At 44.2% G+C, this 23,508-nt stretch overlaps 1 protein-coding gene across 6 annotated transcripts; it reads left to right on the top strand.

Moving 5' to 3' along the window:
• Positions 1-1,239: 1,239 nt before the first annotated feature.
• IFFO1 (intermediate filament family orphan 1) lies at positions 1,240-23,406 on the top strand. Of its 6 annotated transcripts, none has more exons than XM_081317580.1 (10): positions 1,240-2,049; positions 13,250-13,310; positions 13,401-13,496; positions 14,530-14,670; positions 15,454-15,611; positions 16,195-16,315; positions 17,893-17,955; positions 20,342-20,437; positions 21,886-22,016; positions 22,695-23,406. In XM_081317580.1, exons 1-10 carry the CDS (start codon positions 1,247-1,249, stop codon positions 22,795-22,797), a joined length of 1,773 nt encoding a protein of 590 aa, XP_081173706.1. In that variant the 5' UTR covers positions 1,240-1,246; the 3' UTR covers positions 22,798-23,406. The 6 variants fall into 6 exon arrangements, with proteins under 6 accessions (XP_081173706.1, XP_081173705.1, XP_081173704.1 ...); XM_081317579.1 differs by having other exon boundaries at positions 15,430-15,611; positions 20,345-20,437; XM_081317578.1 differs by having other exon boundaries at positions 15,430-15,611.
• Positions 23,407-23,508: the final 102 nt, after the last annotated feature.

The raw sequence follows: 23,508 nt of genomic DNA, 5'->3' as shown, positions 1-23,508 counted from the left end.
AAGAATTTGGACAGAAAACTACTCTGTGCAGATTCTCAGGTGTCCTTAGGATTTTTATACATTAAATCACGATCAAGCTACATGCTGCTATGTCTGCCCAAAGTGAGCCATCACAATTACAGCTCTTAATGCCTGCTAATGCTGCTGTGATTTTTATGCCAAGTCTCATACTTTATTTGGAGAGTAAGATTCGGTTGCAGGGAATGATGCTACATTTGAACAAATCAATCGAATGTTAGTGGGTCCTCTGACTTGTTCCTTTTGTTCAGTTGAAAACAGCTTCTGCAGGCAAGACTTGCTGAAGCCTAACATTCTTTACAGGCTACAAATAAGTCTATACCACACAAGTGGAAAACAGCCAGGAGCAGATTTTCAATAAAGAAAGAAGTCCTGGAAAGGCAACCATTAAATAGATTTCTAGTCATTCTTTCATCTCTCAGACACTAGGTTACCGCTTCAAAAGATTCAGAAGCTAAATATTATTACAAGTCATCTGTTCCATTTTGGGTTTTCTGCTTTTCAAAGTGTAAATTAAACTCTGCCGCTGGCCAAGGGGTTGGTGGGTTGGTTGGTTTTGGATAGGGTCAGCAGTCCGTTCAGCACCCTTTGTCGCTATTTAGGGCAGCGTTTCCCAACCTTAGGAACTTGAAGATGCGTGGACTTCAACTCCCAGAATTCCCCAGCCAGCTATAGCTGGCTGGGGAATTCTGGGAGTTGAAGTCCACGCATCTTCAAGTTCCTAAGGTTGGGAAACGCTGATTTAGGGGTCTGAGCTACCCAGCCTTCTGGTCTCCAATAGCTCCGGTGCGAGCTGATGGGGATGATGCAAAAAAAACATTAAAAACAAAAAATAACACCCGGATCCAACTGCTTTGCCTGAAGTAGGCGAGCAATTTATTCGCCAACGCTTAGCGGGAGAAGCTGCAACCCGGATCCTCCGTTGCGACAGCGGCGGCGGCGGCGGCGGCCTCAGAGCCAGCCCAGGCCATCGGCGTCAGCGGGCCATCGCGCGGTCGCCTCAGTCCGCCGGCCGCGCATCTCTCCCTCCCTCCCTCCCTCCCGCAGGACGCCGCACCGTCCTCTGTCGTCCAGCGCCGCATCCCTCCCTCCGCAGCTCGGGGCGCCTTCCCGCCCTCTTCCGCGGCGGGCGGCGGGGATTGGCTGCTTGGGCTGCGCCTCTCCGCCCAGCGGCCGCTTCCCTCCCCCCCCCCTTCCCTGTCGCAGCTGCGGGACGGCTGGCGGAGCCATGAACCCGTTATTCGGCCCCAACCTCTTCCTCCTGCAGCAGGAGCAGCAGGGCTTGGGCGCCGCGGGGCCCGAGCCGCGCCAGCGCCAGCAGCTGCCGGCCCTCCTCTTTCTTCCCCACGAGCCCCAGGGGGACGGGCTCGACAGGGAACTGGCCCCGCCGGCTTCCCTCGCCGCCGGCGCTTCCTTCCCGGCGCCGCCGGTCGCCATGGCCCTCCGCAACGACCTGGGCTCCAACATCAACGTGCTGAAGACCCTCAACCTCCGCTTCCGATGCTTCCTCGCCAAGGTGCACGAGCTGGAGCGCCGCAACCGGCAGCTGGAAAAGCAGCTCCAGCAGGCCCTGGAGGAAGGGGGAGCCCGTCGGGGGAGCCTGCAGCGGCGGGACCAAGCCGTCCAGACCGGTTTCATCAGCCCCATCCGCCCGCTGGGACTCTCCTTGAGCAGCGGGGGTAGCAGCGGCAGCCGGCCGGTGGGACTGGGCAGCAGCACGTCGAGGGTGCTGAATTCCCCCAGCTGCCACCCCCCGGGAGCACCGCTCACCCCCACTTCTTGCCAGTCTCCCTCCTTGCCCGGCAGCGCTTTCTCCGCATCCTCCCGCTTCCTGCCTGGGACCATCTGGTCATTCTCGCAGGCTCGCCGTCTGGGGCCAGGCCTAGAGACTACGCTCGTTCAGGGGCCTGGGGTCTCCTGGATGCACCCGGATGGAGTTGGGGTGCAGATAGACACCATCACCCCTGAAATCCGAGCTCTCTACAATGTCCTGGCCAAGGTGAAGAGGGAACGGGATGAATACAAGCGCAGGTGAGGTGAAGAGGCAAGAGAGGGGGGGGGGGCTGGCTGCGGTCAGGGAAGCTGTGAAAGTTTTAAAGGCTGCTTTGGGGAACCTTCTGTCCCCACTGAGTGATCATTGCCATCATGGGGAATCTCCAAAACCGGCATTGGGGGCACTTTCTACTCTGTGAACCCTTGAAATGCTTATCCTAGCTTTAAGAGTAAAAAAAAACAAGGAAGAGAATAGCTTGTTCCGTTATGGCCTTCATAGAAACTTGTTTGGTACGATGCTATTTTAGGGCAGAATCTAAGCTTTTGGAGACTTTTCATTGGAAGAGGAGAATGAAGCATCACTTCTCCTCCTGAGCGCATTGGTGTCTCTCAGAGAGGGGGAAATAGTCGCACAGCCTCCCCTGGCCTTGTTCTTTCTTGGAACAACAACAAAAAAAAACCCATAAGAAAAAAAGTTCCGGCTTGAAGTATGGTCAGTCTCTTTTGCTTTGCTTTTAAGTCCTCTCTATTTGTGCCTTCTCCATTTCTTCTCCATTGTCTTGATGAAACACCACAAAGCTAGGACTGCACAGTGCTCTCTCCCTGTTATTAGTTCCTACCTAACTATTCTCCGGTCTCAGTCACACCTTTGCCACTGGCAGATGCTGGCTGAGCAGAGAAGGGAGAGGAAGGTGCAGAAATTTAACTCTCGGCAAGATCTCAGTGTGCAATATTACTGTTAGAGGAGTACTGTATTATTTATATCCTGCACATGTAGCACGCAGGAGACGTGCACAGCTTCAATTTATTTATATTAGCGATGGCTGAATTCTTAGTTTGAGGAACTTGTCACCTACGTTAAGACAGTTTCGGGGAATGACGAGATATATTTGAACAAATCAATCGAATGTTAGTGGGTCCTCTAACTTTTTCTTTTGTTCAGTTCAAAACAGCTTCTGCAAATAGGATTTGCTGAAGCCTAACATTCTTTACAGGCTACAAATATGTCTTTACCACACAAGTGGAAAACAGCCAGGAGCAGATTTTCAACAAAAAAAGTCCCTGGAAGGAAAACATTAAATAGCTTTCTATACCAGTCACTTAAGAAAAAGTACAGTCAAATATATAACAGGTACACTTTGGGCCAAGGGGTGTGAAGGCAGAGAGCTCTTTTGAAGAAATTCTTCCACAGAAATGTGTTCAGTTATTACAGTTACCTACAGATCCTCTGCAGAGTTTCTCCCTCTACTGTGCCATTAGAGGCAGCAGGTGATCCAAGCAAAAGGATCTTTTTGGGGGGGTCAGCCCCATGGTGGCATGCCCATCTCAGCTTTCCTCTGCTAAGTCATTTTTTTCCTAACATATTTTTCTCATCCAGGCTTTTCAACTTAGCTTTTCTTCAAATCTAGATTTGTTACTGTCTTTTCCCCCCCCCCCTTTTGATTAGTACTTTCCCGCCCCCCAAAAAACCCCTTGGGAAATGAGCATCCCACAAAATAGTAAAACCAAGTATTACCATATATACTATATTTAATAAAATGAATATCAATCTGAAACAGAAGAGATAAGGAAATATACAGGGCTTGCAATGTAAACGGGTATTTAAATATACTGAAGTCGGTCTTCCCTTTTTAGACAATAAGAAGCGTCAGGTTCAAATCCTTGTTCAGCCTTGAATCTCACTGTCTATCCCTTACAAAACTGGTCAAGTCACGTCTGTTGGCAAAAGGAAATTAAGGCAGTAAATTCATACAGAGCACTAAGTGATGTGGGTTTATTTGCTTATAGTTAAAGTATAAATATAATGCCAACCATTGTTGTTCGTAAGTCTGTATGTTTTGCTTTGCATAATATGCAAACTAGGACATGATGTTTTATTCAACAAAAGCAGTGTATGAACCTAGTTATGCACATTAGATGGAGACATTGCCAATCAGGGAATAAAATCTTGTTTGCATTCTGCAGCTATATCTAAATATAGAATTAGGTATTAGATAGGAGATTCTGGCAATATTAATTTTTTCAGAAGCATTAAATATACAGAAATGAAGACAGAGTGGATTCCTAATTGTTGAAAGTTAGCCAAATTTCAAAGTCTGAGATATTTGTCTATATAACAGAACTGGCACAGTTTTTTTTTAAAAAAAAGAATCCCAATGCTGATGTAAGCTGAGATATCTTCCACTTTCAGGAAAGAATAAAATGATATAATTTGCTGTTTGTGGGCTTTCTTCCTTCACCAATTAAATTTCTCAAAGCTGAAGTATTATGCCTTCTGCAGTATGGCACACAGTGTTGTCTGTACAGTATAATGATACTGCTGTGCATGAGCAGTTCAATCTACTGTACATTTCTGAGATCTATTCTCATTGCTGCCTGCTCAGTTTCAAAAACAGTCCTTTGTTTTGAATGTTTCGTTGGAAGCCCATTCTGTTAAAGGACTGCATCAAATAATTGGAGGAGAGTCCTTGGCTCATCTTGTACTGACAGACATACTTTCCAATGGAAGAATCGGAATATGTCAGATCTGGTTTACCTTCCTATCTGTATCAATGCTGGATTTTGAACAGTTTGGAGTGGAATCAAGCAAAGAACCTTAGATCTTTATCTGCAGAGAATTGATCTGGCAGACTTTTACTTCATTGAGGATTTTGTGTTAATCCCTTACCATTCCCAAATATTTTACCACATTCTTGTGCTCTTCTACATCAGAGATCCAGTATTACTGCCCATTAAGACTGCTTATGCACATTTGTTGTTGTTAGCTGCAAAGTCGTGTCTGACCCATCATGACCCTATGGACAATGTTCCTCCAGGCCTTCCTGTCCTCTACCATCTTCTGGAGTCCATTTAAGCTCACGCCTACTGCTTCAGTGACTCCATCCAGCCACCTCATTCTCTGTCGTCCCCTTCTTCTATTGCCCTCAATCTTTCCCAGCATTAGGCTCTTGTCCAGTGAGTCCTTCCTCACTTATGCACATGCTGAGATACTAAAATTGGATCAGTCACACAAGCACTCTGGAACCGTCCCTCACCTGAAGGTTGGAGCTAATCTCCCTGTTAAATCATAAACGACTCAGCTTGATCCTAAACAAGCAGTTGTGCATTTCTTACTAAATGATCAATATTCCAAAGTTCCCAGAAAAATGGCTAGATGCTGTACTACAGCAATTATTATTAAAAATCACTGGATCCGAATAAAAGCCAGTTATGCTTAGTTTCTCTTATAAACATGACGCTTGCACTTTAATCATGTTTATGTCAAAAAATAAATACAAGTCAGCTTTCTGCACCAGCATCCTCTTGGCTGTCTGTCCTATAAGACATTCAAGTGGCCAGTCCTGGATTAAAAGACCAAGATTATGATCTGTCACTCTATGTATGCTTTTACCCAAATTAGCAAAATACTTGCAACTAATTTCAATGTGATTGCTGTCATTATCTTGAGTTTCATGATTCATCGCTCTTTCAGAACAGTACTGAAGCTTCACTTCTCCCATCCGTATATTGCCTTTCCCAACAAGTTAAGTGAGAGGAAAAGAGACGGTTGTTGTTGGCAGCGTTTGGATACAGTTAAGTGCTTTGCTCAGATTGAAGCAAGTCCCTTCTCCTGAATCGCCTTCCAGAGGCCCTATTGAAAAGTGTAGGACGCTTCATTAGTATCACATTTCTGGGTTCCACAAACTAGAACTTTACAAATTGATTCCAGTGAAAACTTTAGCATTCAAACATATATGCAAGAACCATGAATCATATTTCTGCTCTTTAACCTGTTACTTGGAATCCTTCTCTGTGGGGCTTGCAAGTGAGAGGTAGGGAGCTGTCGAGGTTGTTGCTGTTGTTCAGTCGCTAAGTCATGTCCAACTCTTTGTGACTCCATGGACCACAGCACTCCAGGCCCCCCTGTCCATCACTGTCTCCTGGAGTTTGCCCAAATTCATGTTCACTGCATCATTGACACTGTATAACCATCTCATTCTCTGCTCTCCCCTTCTTCTTTTGTCTTCATTCTTTCCCAACAACAGGGTCTTTTCCAATGAATGAGCAGATGCGGACCAGGCACCAACTTCACCTCCTTCGTAATTTCATTCATAGGAATTCATTTCCGTGCATTTTTATTTTGTAGGTAATTAACCTACAAATTAACATACAAAACATATGAACTTCTTGGCGTGTGGAAATGGGTTTGACCAGTGATATATTGGGATCTGAAGCAGCAAAATCAGTATAGTGGTTGATAAGGATTTAAACTTTTAAAAATGCAATTAACGTTTCTTGAAAATAGTTTACAGTTTTATATTTTAATTAAATAGTAGTATTAGGTAAAGGTAAAGGTTCCCCTGCACATGTGTGCTAGTCGTTTCCAACTCTAGGGGCTGGTGCTCATCTCCGTTTCAAAGCCAAAGAGCCAGCGCTTGTCCGAGGATGTCTCCGTGGTCATGTGGCCAGCATGACTAGACGCCAAAGGCGCACGGAACACTGTTACCTTCCCACCGTAGTGGTCCCTATTTTTCTACTTGCATTTTTACGTGCTTTCGAACTGCTAGGTTGGCAGAAGCTGGGACAAGTAACAGATGCTCACTCTGTTACGCAGCACTCGGGATTTGACCCGCCAAACTGCTGACCTTCTGATCGACAAGCTCAGCATCCTAACCCACTGAGCCATTGCATCCCAATGGTAGTATTAGTATTATATAAATATTTCCAATAATAAGTGAGATTAAAGTGTAGGGACAAATATCCCAAATATTTATTTATTTTTTCAAAAGGCAACTGGACTTTCTTTTCCCTTGAAAATGTTCCACTTCCCATTCAAGAAGCTTCTTCAGTTCAGTTCAATATTTGTAGGGACAAATATTGTTGATTCATCTTACATTAATTGATACCTCTAATCTAAACTGTAGGCAGATACTATCTTTCCCAGGTGCGAAGAGAGATTATTGGATTAGGAAATATTTTATCACTCTAAATCCTCCTTCTTTGAATCTTGTTGAAAATAGTTGTTGAAAAGGTTCAGAAAGAAGAAGAATAGAATCCTACAACTCAGTTGAGTGAGAATTCAGATGCAATCTGGGTTTGCATATATATATGATGAAATGAAGTCAAGGTCACCTTGTTAGACAATGTATTTTTATCCAGAAAATTAAGTCTGTAGCTCTTTAGTTGAGGCTTGGACAGATATTTGCATGTTAACCACAAGCTGGAGGAGAAAATAAACAATTGTTTCACTCTGTGTATCTGCATCAGATTTCTAAAGCTGTCCTTATAAATCATTCTGCAGTACTGCAATCCTCTAAATTAAAAACAGGAATGCTGTAATTGTGTAGATGCTGCTGAATCACAATTCTCATATGACATGGCAAGGGGTGAGAGATGCTGCTACAACACTTAGAAAGTATTTTGTATGCGTTTTTTCCTAAGCTACAGCTTATGGTATAAGTATATTGCATGCTTTTTCTACAGCTCCCATGATTCTCTCTGACCCCACATGCCTGGAGACCACTGGACAGAAAATTCTGCTTTTAGGATAGCTAGAACTGTGATGAAGAAGAGTTCTTTCTGCATCTAGCTGTGTTCAGCCCTTTCCTTCAGCATCCAGATTTGGCATGTATGCAGATACACACACACACACACACACACACACACACACAAACACACACACACACACACACCACCATTCCACACAACAAAGAAAACAACCTGATCTAGAGTTTTCTCCCCTCCCCTGCCTTAGGTAACAATCAAGAGAAAAAATGAGTCCATTTGCAGAAATCAGGGAATGAGTTGGTATTTGAGATTCCAAATGTATATTGATTAATCTTTCAGTTTTGACAGTTAGAAGTGCTAAGTGCAGACATAAGATGACTGTGCAGAGTTGATGTCTGCAGAAAACGTAGTCCTGAAATTGGAAGGGATTTTTAAAAGGATTGTAAAATCTCTCTAATCTTAAACTATGCTTAGCAGATAATCATCTAAGGCACATTTATTTTATGATCTAAGAATTTGATCTCCATTTCATATTTAATAATGTTTATCTAATCTTAGAATAAACCTTACTGCCTTTTTGTGATTTGCTTTAGTTATAGCAATGTCACCGTGAACAAGAAAGAGCCTGATTCCCAATGGCTCTTTCTGCCATTTGGAAGCATTAAACAAATTACAAAACTTTGTTTAGGACAGTATTGCATCTAAACTGGGATCTTTACAGTGAGGTGTGAGGATGCAGTAATTCCTAATTTTGACTTGATTAGAGCTAATTATTTGATGTGATTGCAAATTGAGAGAGCATTTGCTTCCAGATTTTCTAACAAGCCAAAGTCAGTATTCAGAATATGTTTTGAGTCTAGTTTGCTAAATACAACAAGCCAGAGATTGTGATTTGGTGATGCTAAAACAAATCCCAGATGATGTGTCCTGATTTGTTTAGATAAGAAAGAGCCCACCAGGTAACATACACACAAAAAATATTTGATTTCCTAGCAAGACAGAATTATGAATTCTACTCAATTGTAACCTAATTTGACAATTTATGTTATAAATTTGCTGAGTTTATACCTGTTCAACTCATGTGTCTGTTTCTCCAAAATCTTGGGAATTATAGTTTTGTTATGGCAATGAGAATCTATTTGCAATCCTTGGTAATGTTTGACTCATGTAGAATATAGTAATGCCGAGAAGTTTTCAGAGATTAGTCAACAAATTTAAGACTGCATTGTAAATATGCTCTGAAATGATGATCCTCTTTTCTGGCTCCGTTGTGGGAGAACTGAATGTACAAGGCAAATATTAAATGCTGAAGTCACATTGTTCTCATGCTGTATTTGTGAGTTTTTTTTTGACTCTTTAATTGAGACAATGAGATTCTTCCACACATTTATACATCCATGCAAAGATATATATAAGAGATGTGAGTAGGCTCTGGGCTGTAAGGGGCCATTTAATGTGGCTCTTGTGGACCAAAACTAATCTGATATTCATACAGCCATCATTACCAATAGATTGAATCAGGGACTAGATGTGCTTCTAGGCAAGTGATCCCCTTGTCCTTATTTGCAGAATTTAATGTAAAAAGCCAGGTAGTCATAGAATGTAATGGTTGGGCATTAGTTTGGAGATCATCTACTGCCACTCTCTGCCTAATTAGCACTATTATTGTATTATTATATTTTCCCATTCCTTCCTTTTTATTTCTATAAAATCATTCATTTTTTAGCAGAACGCGTCAGACCAGTTGCACAACATAGTCTTTTTGGGAATTTACAATTATGTACTAAGTTATTGTGCTATAAATCTGGGAGCGTGTTAGAGCCAGAACACAGGGAATAAAAAGTGCTGTTCAGAGGGGCTCCCCTGAATTGGATGCCACTGATTCTGAAGACCTTTTAGAGTTCCCATTTCTTGGTTTCCCTTTCTGTTGAGAGTATGATGTCTTCAGGGAATTGCACATGGTTGTGTGGAGAAGAGAGCTATGATGGTTGGTTGTTCTTTGAGTTGCTTTGGCTCAGTTGGGAATTGGTTTCCTCCCCCCCCTGCTTTTTTTTTGGTGGGGTAGACGGGGAAATGTGAATGGTGAGGTCAGTTCAGGAAATGGTGTGTTGGTTGCCCTCTGCTTTCTTGGGTTGTGCAAAGTGGAGAGTCTGTTGCAGTAAGACTATTATTAGGCAATGGTGCAATGCAGATGCGAATGGAAACCTGGTGGGGAGGGCAAAGAGAAGTTGAGGCTGAGTGTAGAAAAAGAAGGGAAGAAGGCTTGGCTTATTCTTCCAGTCTGATTGGTTTTGCTCTTTGATCAGTGCTCAGTCCATTTCCACCCGTTAATAAAATAGGAATGAAAAAGTTGAACACGGGCCACATCAATTTTGGGAGGGACCTAAAGAACATGTTCTCATTCCGGAAACCTAGTGAAGTAGAATGATTTGCTAAAGGTAGAAGTTGCAAACAGTTTAAATCAAATTTACTGTCTTTTTGTATGTATGAAAAGCCAGCATCTGACATTTCGTCACTTGTGCTTTTGAACATAACAAAGAGAGTCACTCTCTATAAGTATAAGCAGCCTCAGTTTCTCCTGTGTCCATCTCTTTGTCTGGTGGGGGAGAGGGGGGGAGGGAGGGAGAGATAGACACATGCAGTTTCCTGTACAGTTTTTCATAATATGGGAATCCTTTTATACCGTATTTAAAAAGAACAGCAAATTGCTGTGTTCAAGAGTTGCAGGTAAATAGAACGTGACTTGGAGATTTTGTTGAAATACACAGCAGAGTATCCATAGGGGGAGGATTGGGACTGGTCTGGTATGCCTGTGCACCCACATTTTTTAAGTGGATATGTGATAATCCTAGCCATTGTTGCTCCCTTAATATTTCCCACAGGCTGTTTGTGTGTGTGTGTGTGTTTACTTCCTTCTTCATGCCCTCAACTTGAGTCGTTCTTTCTTTTACATATTCTGCTCAACTTTCTGTGTTCTTTCTCTGTGAGTAATCATCCATTTGTTTTGATCCTTTAGGGTGGGGTGAGTGGCAGATTTTTTTGGCCTACAGCCCACAGGATATTTGCCTTGGACTTTGCCAAAGAAAAAAATTCCACTAAGCAAGACAAAGTGGCCTTTGGTTTTAGATGAAAAAGAGCAGTTCAAAATGGTGCTAATTTTATGCAGTGTTTAAAGAATGTTCAGAGTGGGAGGGAAAAGAAAAACTGACATCCTAGTTTTATGCTGTATCTCCTGACCAGATTCCTTTCCCTCTATTGAGTTTCTGAGAATGGTAAGACGGCTTTGTTTATCTCTTGGGGCATTCGTCTCTTGGCCTTGCAACCATAGATCAACCAATTCAAGCAGCACATATTTTCCATCACACTCGCTGTGTTTATAGCATTCTGCTTCTCTATGGAGATCTAATATATGAATCATAAAGTAGCTTGGTTGGTCCTTAACAACTTTTATATAACTGAATCACAGAATAGCAGTGTTGGAAGGGACCTTGGAGGTCTTCTCATCCAACCCCCTGCTCAAGCTGGAGATCCTGTATACCATTTCAGACAGACCACTGTACAATCCCTTTTTAAAAACTTCCAGTAAAAGAGCACCCACAACTTCTGGGGACAAGTTGTTCCACTGATTAATTGTTCTCACTGTCAGGGAATTTCTCCTTCATTCTAGGTTGGTTCTCTCCTTCATTAGTTTCCATCGGTTGCTTCTTGTTCTGCCTTCAGGTCCTTTGGAGAATAGGTTGACCCCCAGAACAGAGAAGACATGGGGTCAATTAAGAGATTCCTATAAGCTACCTTCATCGTAAAATGCTCTCTTCAAAATTGCAAGATTGGAAAGAAATTTCAGAAATGCTTGGAGTCTGCTTTTTATAGGGAAAAATTCTCCCATTGGATCCAACTAGAGCTTTGGGGTTCCCCAGCCTGGAATAAAAGGCAAAACTAGATGACTAGTTGGTTTCATTCCTACTCTGAGACTTCATGGTGCAATTTTTGTATTGTAAATGGAAGATGTTATTTGCAGCTCAATGATACGGTCCTTCCAAGGTCTAAACCACCTTTTTTACATATACAGTACTGGCTCTAGCTACTGTAGCCCACATAGCAAATTTATTTAATTTACCTTCCACTCTTCAATTTACATCAAACCTCAGGGCACTAATCGTGTTAGATGGGACTATTCTGGCAAACTATGTTAAAATCTTCACATATTGCAAAATCTGCCTCCCTTGTTTTCTAATTTAGTTATTTATTATTTATTTAGTTATAAAATGTATAGGCTGCCCATCTTACCTCAAGGTAACTCTTGGCTTACAATTTCTAATGATACTGTGGTGATTTTGTGGTGGAGTTTTAAAAAAGTTAGAAACCTTCCACAATTTCTTTCAGCATTTATTTTGTATTTAAATCAAAACCAGTTTTTGCTCTTAAAAATATTTTATGGTATATTCCATGTCCCTTCCCACATGTTATTGTTAAAAGAAAGTTAGTTTGGCAAGGGCCTAGTAGACTAAGCAATTTGAAACCTACATCTATAGAGTAGCTACATTCTGTAACTTGTTGGGTAACATATGCATGTTCGTGTACATTAGGTTGCATAATTTCTGCCAGTTATTCGTTCTGTGTGCGCGCGCGCATGCTCATGCGCGCATGTGCCTTTTCATTATTCTTGTCTTTTAGTGTCTGTATGGATTACAGTCATCCCTGCAGCTTTCTTGGCAAAATATTTAGAAGTGGTTGACCATTTTTTTTCCTTCCTAGAGCTGAGAGAGCTGACTGGCCCATGGCTGGCTTTTTGCCTAAGGCAGGACTAGGATTCAAATCTCCCTATTCTTGCTTGTCTGCTTTAACCACTGCACCAAACTGTCTCTCAGTGTTAGCTTCTGGAAATTCACATGACGCCTCATTCATGAATGTGTGCTGTGCCTTTGCGCTGTACTTTTTCAAGTCTGTTGTTAGTACAAAAACTTGCTTCTTATTGTCAGATGAAAAGTGATCTCTGTCTCTGCCCTTGTTTATCATGGGCTGGGATACAATTATGCATTTCTGGATTTTTCAGGTTCCGTTCCTTCACCCTTAGGTTTTCCAAATCTCTGTTTTGCTTTCTTTCCTTTGTAGAGTTGCATTTGATTGATGTTTTCTCCCAAGTCCAGAGCTTTCTACTATTCTACCAGGGAATGTGTTACAACAAAAAGGAATTGCTTCAATATAGACAAAGGCTCTTCTGGCTGATTTAATATCCTATGGAGATAAGAATGGCTATGAAGCATTTGCTCCAGTTAGTTGGCATTAGAAAACTGATACTCTGTAGGCCAGAGACAGCTGAGTGCCAGGTATAGATGCGGAAGAAAGGAGGGGAAAACTCCTGCATTTAGACATGCCCATCGGCCTGATCCAGCATTGCAGGGATGAAAGGCAGGGACCATCTGTCATGACCGTATATTCTGAGCGTGCTGCAGTGGCTAAACATAGTTTGTGGTTACTCTTCTCAATTGAGAGGTGGAGAGTAGCCAATGAATCCAGATCAAGATGAGATAAGCACGCAGGGTGAGTCTCCCACCTGTCCTAGGAACACATTCCAGTGGGGTAACCGTACTTATTTGCAGCACTTCTGTTCTCTAGATGACATCCATTTAAAGTTCCTCCGCTGGGACCAGGTTGCGGTGGGGAGCGAGGAGTCGGGGAGGGTGGCTTTTGGATCACGGCACCCTCTGGGGTCAAATCCATTCTCATAGCCTTGGCCTGTTCGACTTCGCAGGTGGGAAGAGGAGTACACGTTGCGGGTTCAGCTGCAGGACCAAGTGACCGAGCTACACGAGGTAAGGCTTACTCCTTTTCTTCCCGTTCTCTGCAGCCTGCCTTTGTCCCGGTTCCTGTTTTCATTTATGTATCTTTTGTCTCTCAACCAGGAAGCCCAAGAAGCAGAAGCATGTCAGGAGGAGCTGGCCATGAAGGTGGAGAAGCTAAAAGCAGAGCTGGTCGTTTTCAAAGGACTGATGAGTAATGTGAGCATGCTATTCCCAAGGCATTCTTGTACAGTCTGACGCCCCCCCCAAAAAAACTGACTCCTGGTGGCGTTCCTGGCTCTTCTCCCAGGCTTTGGGCTAGGGTACCCTTATTGTACCCTTATTGTACCCTTATGTTTGTTTATTAGTGTGTTGTGATTCAGGGTCAGCCTGTGGGTTTGGCAGTTGGGTCGGACGACTCAGAGGAGGAGGGGGGTGTTGAAGAGCTTGCTGAGGGGGTTGAAGATCTTGCTGATGAGAGCCCTCAGCCAGGCCCCTCCCACCTGGTCACGATGGAGACCCAGCTGTGTGAGCCTGACAGCGTGGATGAAGATGACCCACAGCTGGCCCTGTTCAAGGACGCCCGACGCAGGAGGCAGTCAATCAGGAGTAAACAGAGGAAGGCAATGGGGTACCTCGGAAGGAGGCAGAGAGAAGCCACGCCCTGAACTGTATAAAAGGGGAATGCGTGGGAGGGCTGGTTTGCTGAAGGCAACCGCTTGATTAGTTCCTGTTTCATAACTCCTGTTTCATGGTTGGTGTCTTGTTTTGCTCTGTTTTATGTTAATAAATGTGGCAGCCTTAATTCCAGCCTCTTGCCATTTGTAAAGGGGTTGTCCCTGCCTTTTCTGCAGGGCCGGTAGCAGGCTGGTACAGAACATAGTGTCTGGATTCACCATCTTCTTTAATGTTCAATGTTTCTATTTTGATTGCGTTTTTGTTAGGTTGTTTTAATGTCCTGACCCGCCCAGAGTCAACTGGAGTTATGTGGTGTCTTAAATCCAAATACTGAAGTTTAATATTAAATTTATTAGAGGGCTGGAAAGAGACAGCAAGTGAATAACTACAGACTGTCATAATACTTGGAGACCAATCAAATGCCTGGCTATGAAACATAATGCCATGCACAATTGTTCCCTTCCCTACCTTGTTCCTAAATGAGACCTCCAAAGCAGAATAATTCATGCTAGGGGCTACAGAGAGATTGGCCTAATTAATTCTTCTCTCTTTTGTTTCTTCTGCCTGTGTTAAGAATCTTAGTGAGCTGGACACCAAGATCCAAGAGAAGGCCATGAAGGTAGACATGGACATTTGTCGACGTATCGATATCACAGCTAAATTGTGTGACGTAGCCCAACAGCGCAACTGCGAGGACATGATCAAAATGTTTCAGGTGAGAGGCGCCCAATTCCCTTCCCATCTGGAGCCGAAACATCTAAGGGCAAAGTCCCGGTCACTCTATCTTCATTCCATGTGTTCACCTCTCTCTATGGGAGAATCAGGCAGGCATGTTGAATTGGAGGGCAACTCCCACAAAGGGAGCCCCAGAACGTCTCTCCATCCAGTTTTGGTGGGCCGTCTCTGGGGAAAAGTTGCCGGAGAGGGAGACATGGTGCAAAATGTGTTGTGTCCTTGTAACACCGTCTCTCTCCTCTCCTCCCCACCCTCTTTCTCTCTTTCTATGTCTTATTCACTTGCTCACTTTCTTGCACTATTTTGCACACATTCTTCTTTCTCTTCTTCCTTTACAGAAGCAGTTGGTTAGTTGTTATTTTTTTCTTCATTAAGCTGGAAAAGTATCCAAGTTAGACGCTTTTCTTTAAAACAAAACTTAACTGCAAATCCTGGCATTTTTCTCCTTCTCCTTATATCTTGTTTTGACTTCTTGCCTCCATCTCTGATGTGTGATTTGAGTTCCTTTATATGATTCCCCCATCCGATTCCATCTTCAGCTGCTTAGCTTTTAATTTTAAAAAATAAAGGTTTCTAATCTTGCATTTTAGTCATCACATCATCTTTAACTTGGTCATAATAAGCTTCTCTCTCTCTCTTTCTCTGTATCTGCCTACCCTTTTCTCTCTTTTTCGCCCATCCCATCCCATCCCCCTTTGCATCTCTTTTCACCCATCTCCAACCCAACTTCGTTCTGTAGTCTCTGCACTTGTCTCCCATTAAGGTTCCAGCTACAGTGGGGCGGAAACGGGAGCGAAAGATGGTCAGTGATGAGGACACCTCCCTCTCTGAGAGTGAGGCCCCCAAAAAAGTAGAAGAGGAAGAAGAGGATGAGACCACTGCGAGCATCAATGAAGAGATGCAGAGGATGCTGAATCAGTTGTGAGTGAGGCCTGCCCATAAGCGGGATGGGGAAAGAGAAGCACCAAACTCATGTTCAGGAATTGCCTATCCAATTTCTGGGGGGGGGGGAAGCTTTTTAAACAACACTACTGAATTTGAATCTTGTTACTGTTAAAAAAAGGGCCATTTTAAAAAAATATATAAGAGGCTCTTCCTTTATCCTGGAACTTTGTCTTGTAAAATTGAATGACTCTCCTGTGTTTTGGAAAGGAGAATGGCCCTCTGTACAGTCTGATCTATTGTGGGACCATTCAAGAATCACATAGATGCTTCTTTTGGAGAAACCAACTTCACGCTGGAAGCTTTCCATCTTTGTGTGTGTGTGTGTGTGTGTGTGTGTGTGTGCCCTGGGAAACAGGGACTGGTACCCAATTGCTGTAACTCCTGAGTTACATATGGACACCACATGCAAGAAACATCCATTCCAGAATTAGAGAGGGCCAGAAGGTTTTGCCCAAACCTGGCATGTCTAACAGGAAATGGGAAGAAAATGTAGCAGTCATTTCTCTTATTGTAGCATTTTTTTACCTATTCTCTCCATTGATTTACAATTTATCCTCAGGAGGGAATATGATTTTGAAGATGACTGTGACAGCCTCACCTGGGAGGAGACGGAAGAAACACTGTTGTTGTGGGAAGATTTCTCTGGCTATGCTATTGCCGCTGCTGAGGCACAAGGAGAGGTAACATATGGCTTGTGTCTTCCAAGCAGTCCTTTTTGTCATCTCCAGATTCTGCCCCCTTCACTTCTGCACGAGACCTCTCCTATTGTTTACTGAGTTCTTTGACTCATTTCTATACCGTGATGGTGGAGCCATGGTGATGCAGGGGTTAGAATGCTATATTGCAGGCTAACTCTGCCCACTGCCAGGAGTTTGATCCTGACAGGCTCAAGGTTGATTCAGCCTTCTTTCCTTCCAAGGTCGATAAAATGAAGACCTGGATTGTTAGAGGCAATATGTTGTTGTTGTAAAACACTCAGAGAGCGCTGTAAAGCACTGTGGAGCAATATATAAGTCTAAGCGCCTTGGTGGAGCAGTGGGCTAATGCCTCCTTAAGTAACACCAGCTGCCTGCAATTAGTGCAGGTTCGCATCCCACCAGGCTCAAGGTTGACTCAGCCTTCCATCCTTCCGAGGTAGGTAAAATGAGGACCCAGATTTTTGGGGGCAATAAGCTGACTTTGTAATAATGCCGCTTGGAGGGTGGTGAAAGCCCTAATAAGCAGGCATATACATAGAATGAAGGCTATTGCTAAGCACATTGATTTGTGCTTAGATTGTAAGCCGCCCTGAGTCTTCGGAGAAGGGCAGGATATAAATGGGATTAAAATAAAATAAATAAATAAATAAGTGTTAAGTGCTATACTGTGCATTTTAGGATGGTGAGGATGGCTGTGTGTTTGGCATACGTCCACGTGTGTACAGAGCACATGTCAACTTTCTGACCAAGTTGTTTGAATAAATAGATTTCTTTGGTTTCTGGAGTATACATATTTTAATTTCCTTTTTTTTAAAAAGAGCAATGCTGGAAAGTAGGTTGGGCTAAGTGAGTGACTGGTTGAAAGTCACTCAAAAGCTTCCATGGCTGATATCTCCCCAGGGTTAGTCCAACTGCTTAACCATTGTATCACACTGCTTCTCTGTTGGTTGGTTGTTTATCTATCACATTTACATAAATGTGGTAGATAAATCACATTTACATAAACTAACAATAAAAAATAAAATATAGATAAATGTGATAAATAAAAAATAAATGTGATGAGGGGAGGAGTTGACATCCTCAGCTCCTCCCCTTGGGATGCCACCATAGAGTATTGCATCCCAAAATAACTAGACACAGAGACAGTTTTTTTCCTTGTGCCTTCACTCTGCTAAATACTTAATTTCCACAGTTCTGTCTTATGTTTAGTGTGTTTCCCTGATAGTAAACCTGCCCCCACAAATTAAGCCCCAGCTGATTTTTTTGGGGGTGGGCCTAATATAAGCCCTCCCCCCAAAAGTAAGTCCTACTTAAGGGCCTGCAAGCCGATGGGGGAGGGCTGGGATATGACCCACGGTACCAGTATATTGGTTCCTCACCGCTGCCCAGCTTGTTCCGCAGCCTCACGGCAGCGGCATTGAACATGATGCATCAGGTGGCAAACGGCCGTGTTTGTGGGACTAGTTAGTAAAACAAAAATTCAATCAGATTTCTAATCTCTTGAGATCTCGTGAAAAGTTAGAAAGTCTGATTTGAACTTTTTTTTTTTTTACTGGTAGTCCCACAAACACGTGGCGAAGGCTGAGAAGCTTATGGAAAAACACAATGCAGCTGAAAGGCAGGTTAGTAAAAAAAACGCTTGGGGGAGGCATCTGGGTGGGGGCGAGGGCGGCAACCTTACCCTGTGCAGCTTTGGCAGGTGTCTGGCAAGCAGAGGGAAGCAACTGGTCCACCACCATGCTTTCACTGCCGCGTTGCTTCTCCACCCCATGCACAGGCCCTACCCCCACCCCTGCGCACTGGGCCTACTGGTGCTGGTACGGGCAAAAAGTAAGCCTTCCCCAAAAGTAAAACCTAGTGCTTACTTCAGAGCCCAAAAGAAAGTAAGACAGGGTCTTACTTTCGGGGAAACACAGGTAAGTATATTACCCATGTGGTATGACTCTATTAGGGACGCGGTGGCTCAGTGGGTTAGGATGCTGAGCTTGTCGATCAGAAGGTCGGCAGTTTGGCGGGTCGAATCCCGAGTGCCGCGTAGCAGAGTGAGCGCCTGTTACTCGTCCCAGCTTCTGCCAACCTAGCAGTTCGAAAGCACGTAAAAATGCAAGTAGAAAAATAGGGACCACTACGGTGGGAAGGTAACAGCATTCCGTGCGCCTTTGGCGTCTAGTCATGCCGGCCACATGACCACGGAGACGTCCTCGGACAAGCGCTGGCTCTTCGGCTTTGAAACGGAGATGAGCACCGGCCCCTAGAGTCGGAAACGACTAGCACGCATGTGCGGGGGAACCTTTACCTTTACCTTTATGACTCTATTACTTTTATCCTTCTCATCTGTTCTACTACCTGCTCTATTGGTATCATTATTATGGTTATTATTATTACTTTGATGTTTTGCATGTACACTGCGAGGTCATGCACCGAAGACAAATTCCTTGTGTTTCTAATCACACTTGACCATAAAGAATTCTATTCTGTTCTGTTCTGTTCCGTTGCATTCCATTCCATTCCGTTGCTATCTAACTCATAGAACAGGCTTCTGTTCTGTTATTCTTAGCATCTAGGCAGATTAGATAGGTAGCTAGTAGTCTGTGTGGATGTTTTAATAAAGTCATAATGTGCTTTCAATATTTTGTTCCAGTTAGCATTATGGCTACCAATTTTTAAACCAGTTTAGAAAAATAGTGGGATGAGAAAGGAACCCTAAGTAGAGTAATGATGAAAGTGCCAAGTTGAGGCAAGGTTTAAATCTTTCAATCAGGGAATTAATTGGGTGCATTTAGTTCATGTATTGTTTCCTTTCTATCCTTATGAGAGGTTAAAATGGGGAGGTGAAGGAAATCTCTCTCAGTGTTTTGCAGGAAGGAAAGATTAATATTTTGGAAGAGATGTCTTGAAAGTATAGAGCAAGGTACAAAAGCAGTTGAAGATTTTAAAGAAAATGATGATAGGTTCTGTTCTGATTGCTCCAGATTGCCTGTAGTCGTGGAAAGCATTTTGATGTAGCTGAGGCATCTAGACTATCTATAACAGACATGTCAAACACAAGGCCCGGGGGGCCAGATCCAGCCCGTGAAGTGGTTTCATGCGGCCCGTGAAGCCATCCTGGAAACAGTGAGGGAACGGCCCCCACTGCCTTGGCCCTGGCCCAGAGACCCTCCTTCTGCCAGAGACCCTCAGATCTGTCCCACTCCTGCCCAGGCCCCCATAGGCACCCTTGATGCGAACGATGTAGAGCTGGCCACGCCCACCCAGTAGGCCACGCCCACCCGGCCCCCTGAGGGCAACCGCAGTGCTGATGCGGCCCTCAATGAAATTGAGTTTGACACCCCTGATCTATAAGAATAGCCTGAAGCAAAGCATGTTGAAACAGTAAGCCTTAAAAACACGATAAGTAACCTAGGAATTGGAAAATGTACCAGAAATGAGAACTCAGTTTCCCAAGATTGTTTCCCACCTCCCACATTTTTCAGTGTTGCTTTTAGGATCTTGAAATACAACCAGGGCTTTTTTTGTCATAGAACGCTCAGAACGGAGTTCCGGCACCTTTTTTGGATGGAACCTTGTAGGGTAGGCAAGGCGGGTTGTATGACATGTGTGAGTTCCGGCACCTTTTTCTTTTACAAAAAAAAGCACTGAATACAACTATTCATTGTTGTATAGTGCATATGAAGTTTTGAACAGCTGCACGTATATTTCTTGGAGCCACCTCCAGCTGTGGCCTCTCTGCTGCAAAAGGGCAGGGAAAGTGATCTGTCTGATGTCAACCAGCAAGATCATGGTTGAGGCAAAGTGAAAAAGGAACTTTCCTGATTTACAGCTTGAATTTAGCTTACCCAAACTTACGTTGCACTAACTCTCGGGTGAAATTGCCTTTCTGGAAACAACATAATAAATGACTTTTAAAAGAGAAATAATGGTTATATGGTCTCTTCTGCCATGTGATAGGAGTGACTCCTTCTATACCTTGGTTTTAATGAATGGTATCTGCTCTCTCTCCTCCTTCAGCAGTCAGATGACAGTTTGGAGAAAGTGATCAAGGACACAGAGTCACTCTTCAAAAGCAGAGAGAAAGAATATCAAGAAACCATTGACCAAATTGAGGTGGGGAAAGAACAATATCTGTCAGGTTTTAAAGGAAGGGAAACAAGTTGCCTTCAGCTTATCAAATACGAAGCTTGCAAACTGGCATAGTTATTAACATTGGCATGTACTGGCTTAGAAAAGCTAGATGGCAATGGCAAAAAGAAAAATAATAATGAAAGAAAGCAGTGAAATCTCTCTAGAAAAAGAAAAACCATTACTGAAAATGAAAAAAATGAAAATCAGTGTGTGTCCTACTTAGATAAATTACTCACGGAAACTTGCCAGTTGGTTTACACAATGCATAATGTGGTTTGATTTTGACCTAGAATTATGTATAAAGCACCTTCTGATATCTTTGGCGTATTGTGGTGAAAACAAAATGTGTACTGGTACAATGTCTGAACTTTTAAGAATTCCAAAAGCATTTGTCTAAAGAGGAATATCCTTCGACGCTGGGTGTCCAATTGTTGACGCCACAGATTTGAGGTGCAATAAAGTTTTGGCCAAATGGAAGCTCTCTAGAACATAGGGTAGCTTATTTCCTGGTCACACTAGAGCATGGCTATGATGAAATCAGTTTTTATATACAAATGAAAAAAACATTGCACTGAAGGACAATCACAGAGGAAATTATGTCTGTCTGTCTGTATATACTGTATGTATGTACCATGTTTCCCCAAAAATAAGATCCACTCAGAAAATAAGCCCGACCCCGATTTTTAGTGTGCTCCTAATATAAGCCCTACCCCAAAATAAACTTGGGGGAGGGGGGGGGGCGTGGCCAGCACAAGGGGTGACAAGCCCGCAGGGGACAATGGTGTCCAGCTGCAGCCTGTGCAGTGCAGGTAAGTCCAAGTGTGGAGGCAGAGGCGGGAGGAAGGCAGGCGATCTGGATATGCTGCGTGACCGCCTGGCTCGCAGGAGGCTCGCAAGATGGCACCGGCAGCAGGTGGAGGCAGAGGCATGGGGGGCAGGCAATCTGGATGTGCTAAGCAGCCACCTGTCGCACAGAAGGCTCATGTGAGGTTTGAGCAAGCCAGGTGGCCGTGCAGCACGTCGATTGCCCCCCCCCTGCCTCTGCCTCCGCACTTGGCCTTACCTGCACTACGCCAAGGGGTCGGTGAGCTGCAGTAGCTGCCGGACACTGTCAGTCCCTGTGTGCTCGCCGCCTGCTGTGCGCGTGTGGGGGGAGGGGCTCACCCGGCCGGCTGATCACCCTGATACCGTATTTCCTTGAAATTAAACCCTAATGTGTCCTTTGGTGCCACCAAAAATAATAGACCGGGTCTTATATTCGGGGAAACGTGGTATGTATGTGACAAAGTTGAGCTACAGGGTGGGAGAAGAGAATATATGCCTGGCCAGCAACATAGGTACAACCAACCCTTTTGAGAGCAGCAGGAGATAGTGTAATGTCCCCAATATTGTTGGCAGAATAATCCTGTTGTTGCTACCCTTTTGTTTAGCTGGAATTAGCAACAGCAAAGAATGACATGAACCGGCATCTGCATGAATACATGGAGATGTGCAGCATGAAGCGTGGGCTGGATGTGCAGATGGAGACGTGTCGTCGCCTCATCACCCAGTCTGGAGACAGGTAAGTGCCTGTGGGGCTGGGGGCTATGGCAGTGTAGGGTGTGGGGTGGGGTTAAGTCATATGAGCTCAGACAGCACTAAGAGGTGCAGAAGGGTCTAGAGATGAGACCAGCCAATGTGGATTTCTGGAATTCTCTGTTAGGGGAGCACATCAAAAGGGGGGGAAGGGAATGGCAAATTTGAGCTGGATTCTGAGTGATTGGCTGTAAACCCCCCCCCTTGCAGACTTGCAGGAGTTGTGTTTCGTGCCATGTGTCTCTAGAAGGTGATGCAGTCTTGTCAGATGCAATCGCTGTTGAACAACAACTTTCATCGGCAAAAGGAGCACCACTGATCGGCCAGGCTTTTGCACTAGCTTATGGGACAATGAATTCAATGCAGCACTAGGCTGGGGGAAGACTTTTGACTTTCCCACCCAACTGTAATCCTAGGCTTAGCAAGAACCCCATGAAGCTCCCTCCTTGCCCCCCACAGCCCCCTCTTTGTGCTCTTCAGCAGCGTCCACTCTAGCTATGACGCAACCCTAACATTTCAGCCAAGTCTCTCCATGCAACCCGTGCCCTTGTCTTATGGCCTGATGCTTCTTGAGTCCTGTGTCTGAGCCCTTTGAGGCCTCTTCCCTCTTTTCCTAGGCCTAGTGCCCATGTGACCTCCCCCCCCTGCCCTTTTTTTCTTTCAGAAAATCTCCTGCTTTTACTCCGGTACCGAACCGTGAATCAGCCCCAAATGAGGAAACAGAGGAGCCCGATCATGACCTCCCAAGTGATGCCTCGATAAGATAATGAGGGGGGCTCTGTCCCCTCTGCGTGTCCCCCTCCTGGCCCAGGAGGGTGAGCATATTGAGGGGAGACTTGTCCTAGCTAAAGCTCTGAGGGGCAGAAAGGGGCAAGAAGCTGCTCCTAAAATTCTGCCACTCATGTCCTCCCTACTTGAAGGTGGAGCCAACCAAGATGCCCAGGGCAAGGAGATGTCCCAGCTCTTTCCCACCCCTTCCTACTCCTTCCTTCTTGCCATTACTCGTGTGGGGAGGTTCCCATCTAAATGTATCTGGCGCCCTGAAGATTTGCCTTATGAAGCCCCGTCTTCCTTGCAGCCTCCAAACATACGTGACTGTCCTCCCCCTGCTATATGTAAGCAGGGACTGCCTATCTCAGCAAAACTGAACTTTCTCTTGGTGCCAAGTGGACCGAAGGCAGGGCTAATAGAACCCTCCCTAACCAGGCCACAATGTACACAGTAGTGACAGTCTGTTGTTGTGGGGACAAAGAATGAACCCCCATCCCTCCACCTCAGCTCTGTCCTTGCCTTGCTTGGCTGTGCTCTCCTGGCGCAGAAGTCATATGTGATGTGTTATGTCTGGAAATAAGAATATTAAATGGTTACCTTCCTTTTTTCAACAGCTGTTGTTAGTGAGTTTGTTTCTGAAATGTGTGTCTCACGTAGCCGAGTTTTTAAAAGATAGGCAGTGCTTTTTTTGTTAAAGGAAAAGGTGC

Source organism: Vipera berus (assembly GCF_964194415.1).
Source record: "Vipera berus genome assembly, chromosome: 2".
Taxonomy (NCBI): domain Eukaryota; kingdom Metazoa; phylum Chordata; class Lepidosauria; order Squamata; family Viperidae; genus Vipera; species Vipera berus.
This window is presented reverse-complemented; position numbering and strand designations above follow the sequence as displayed.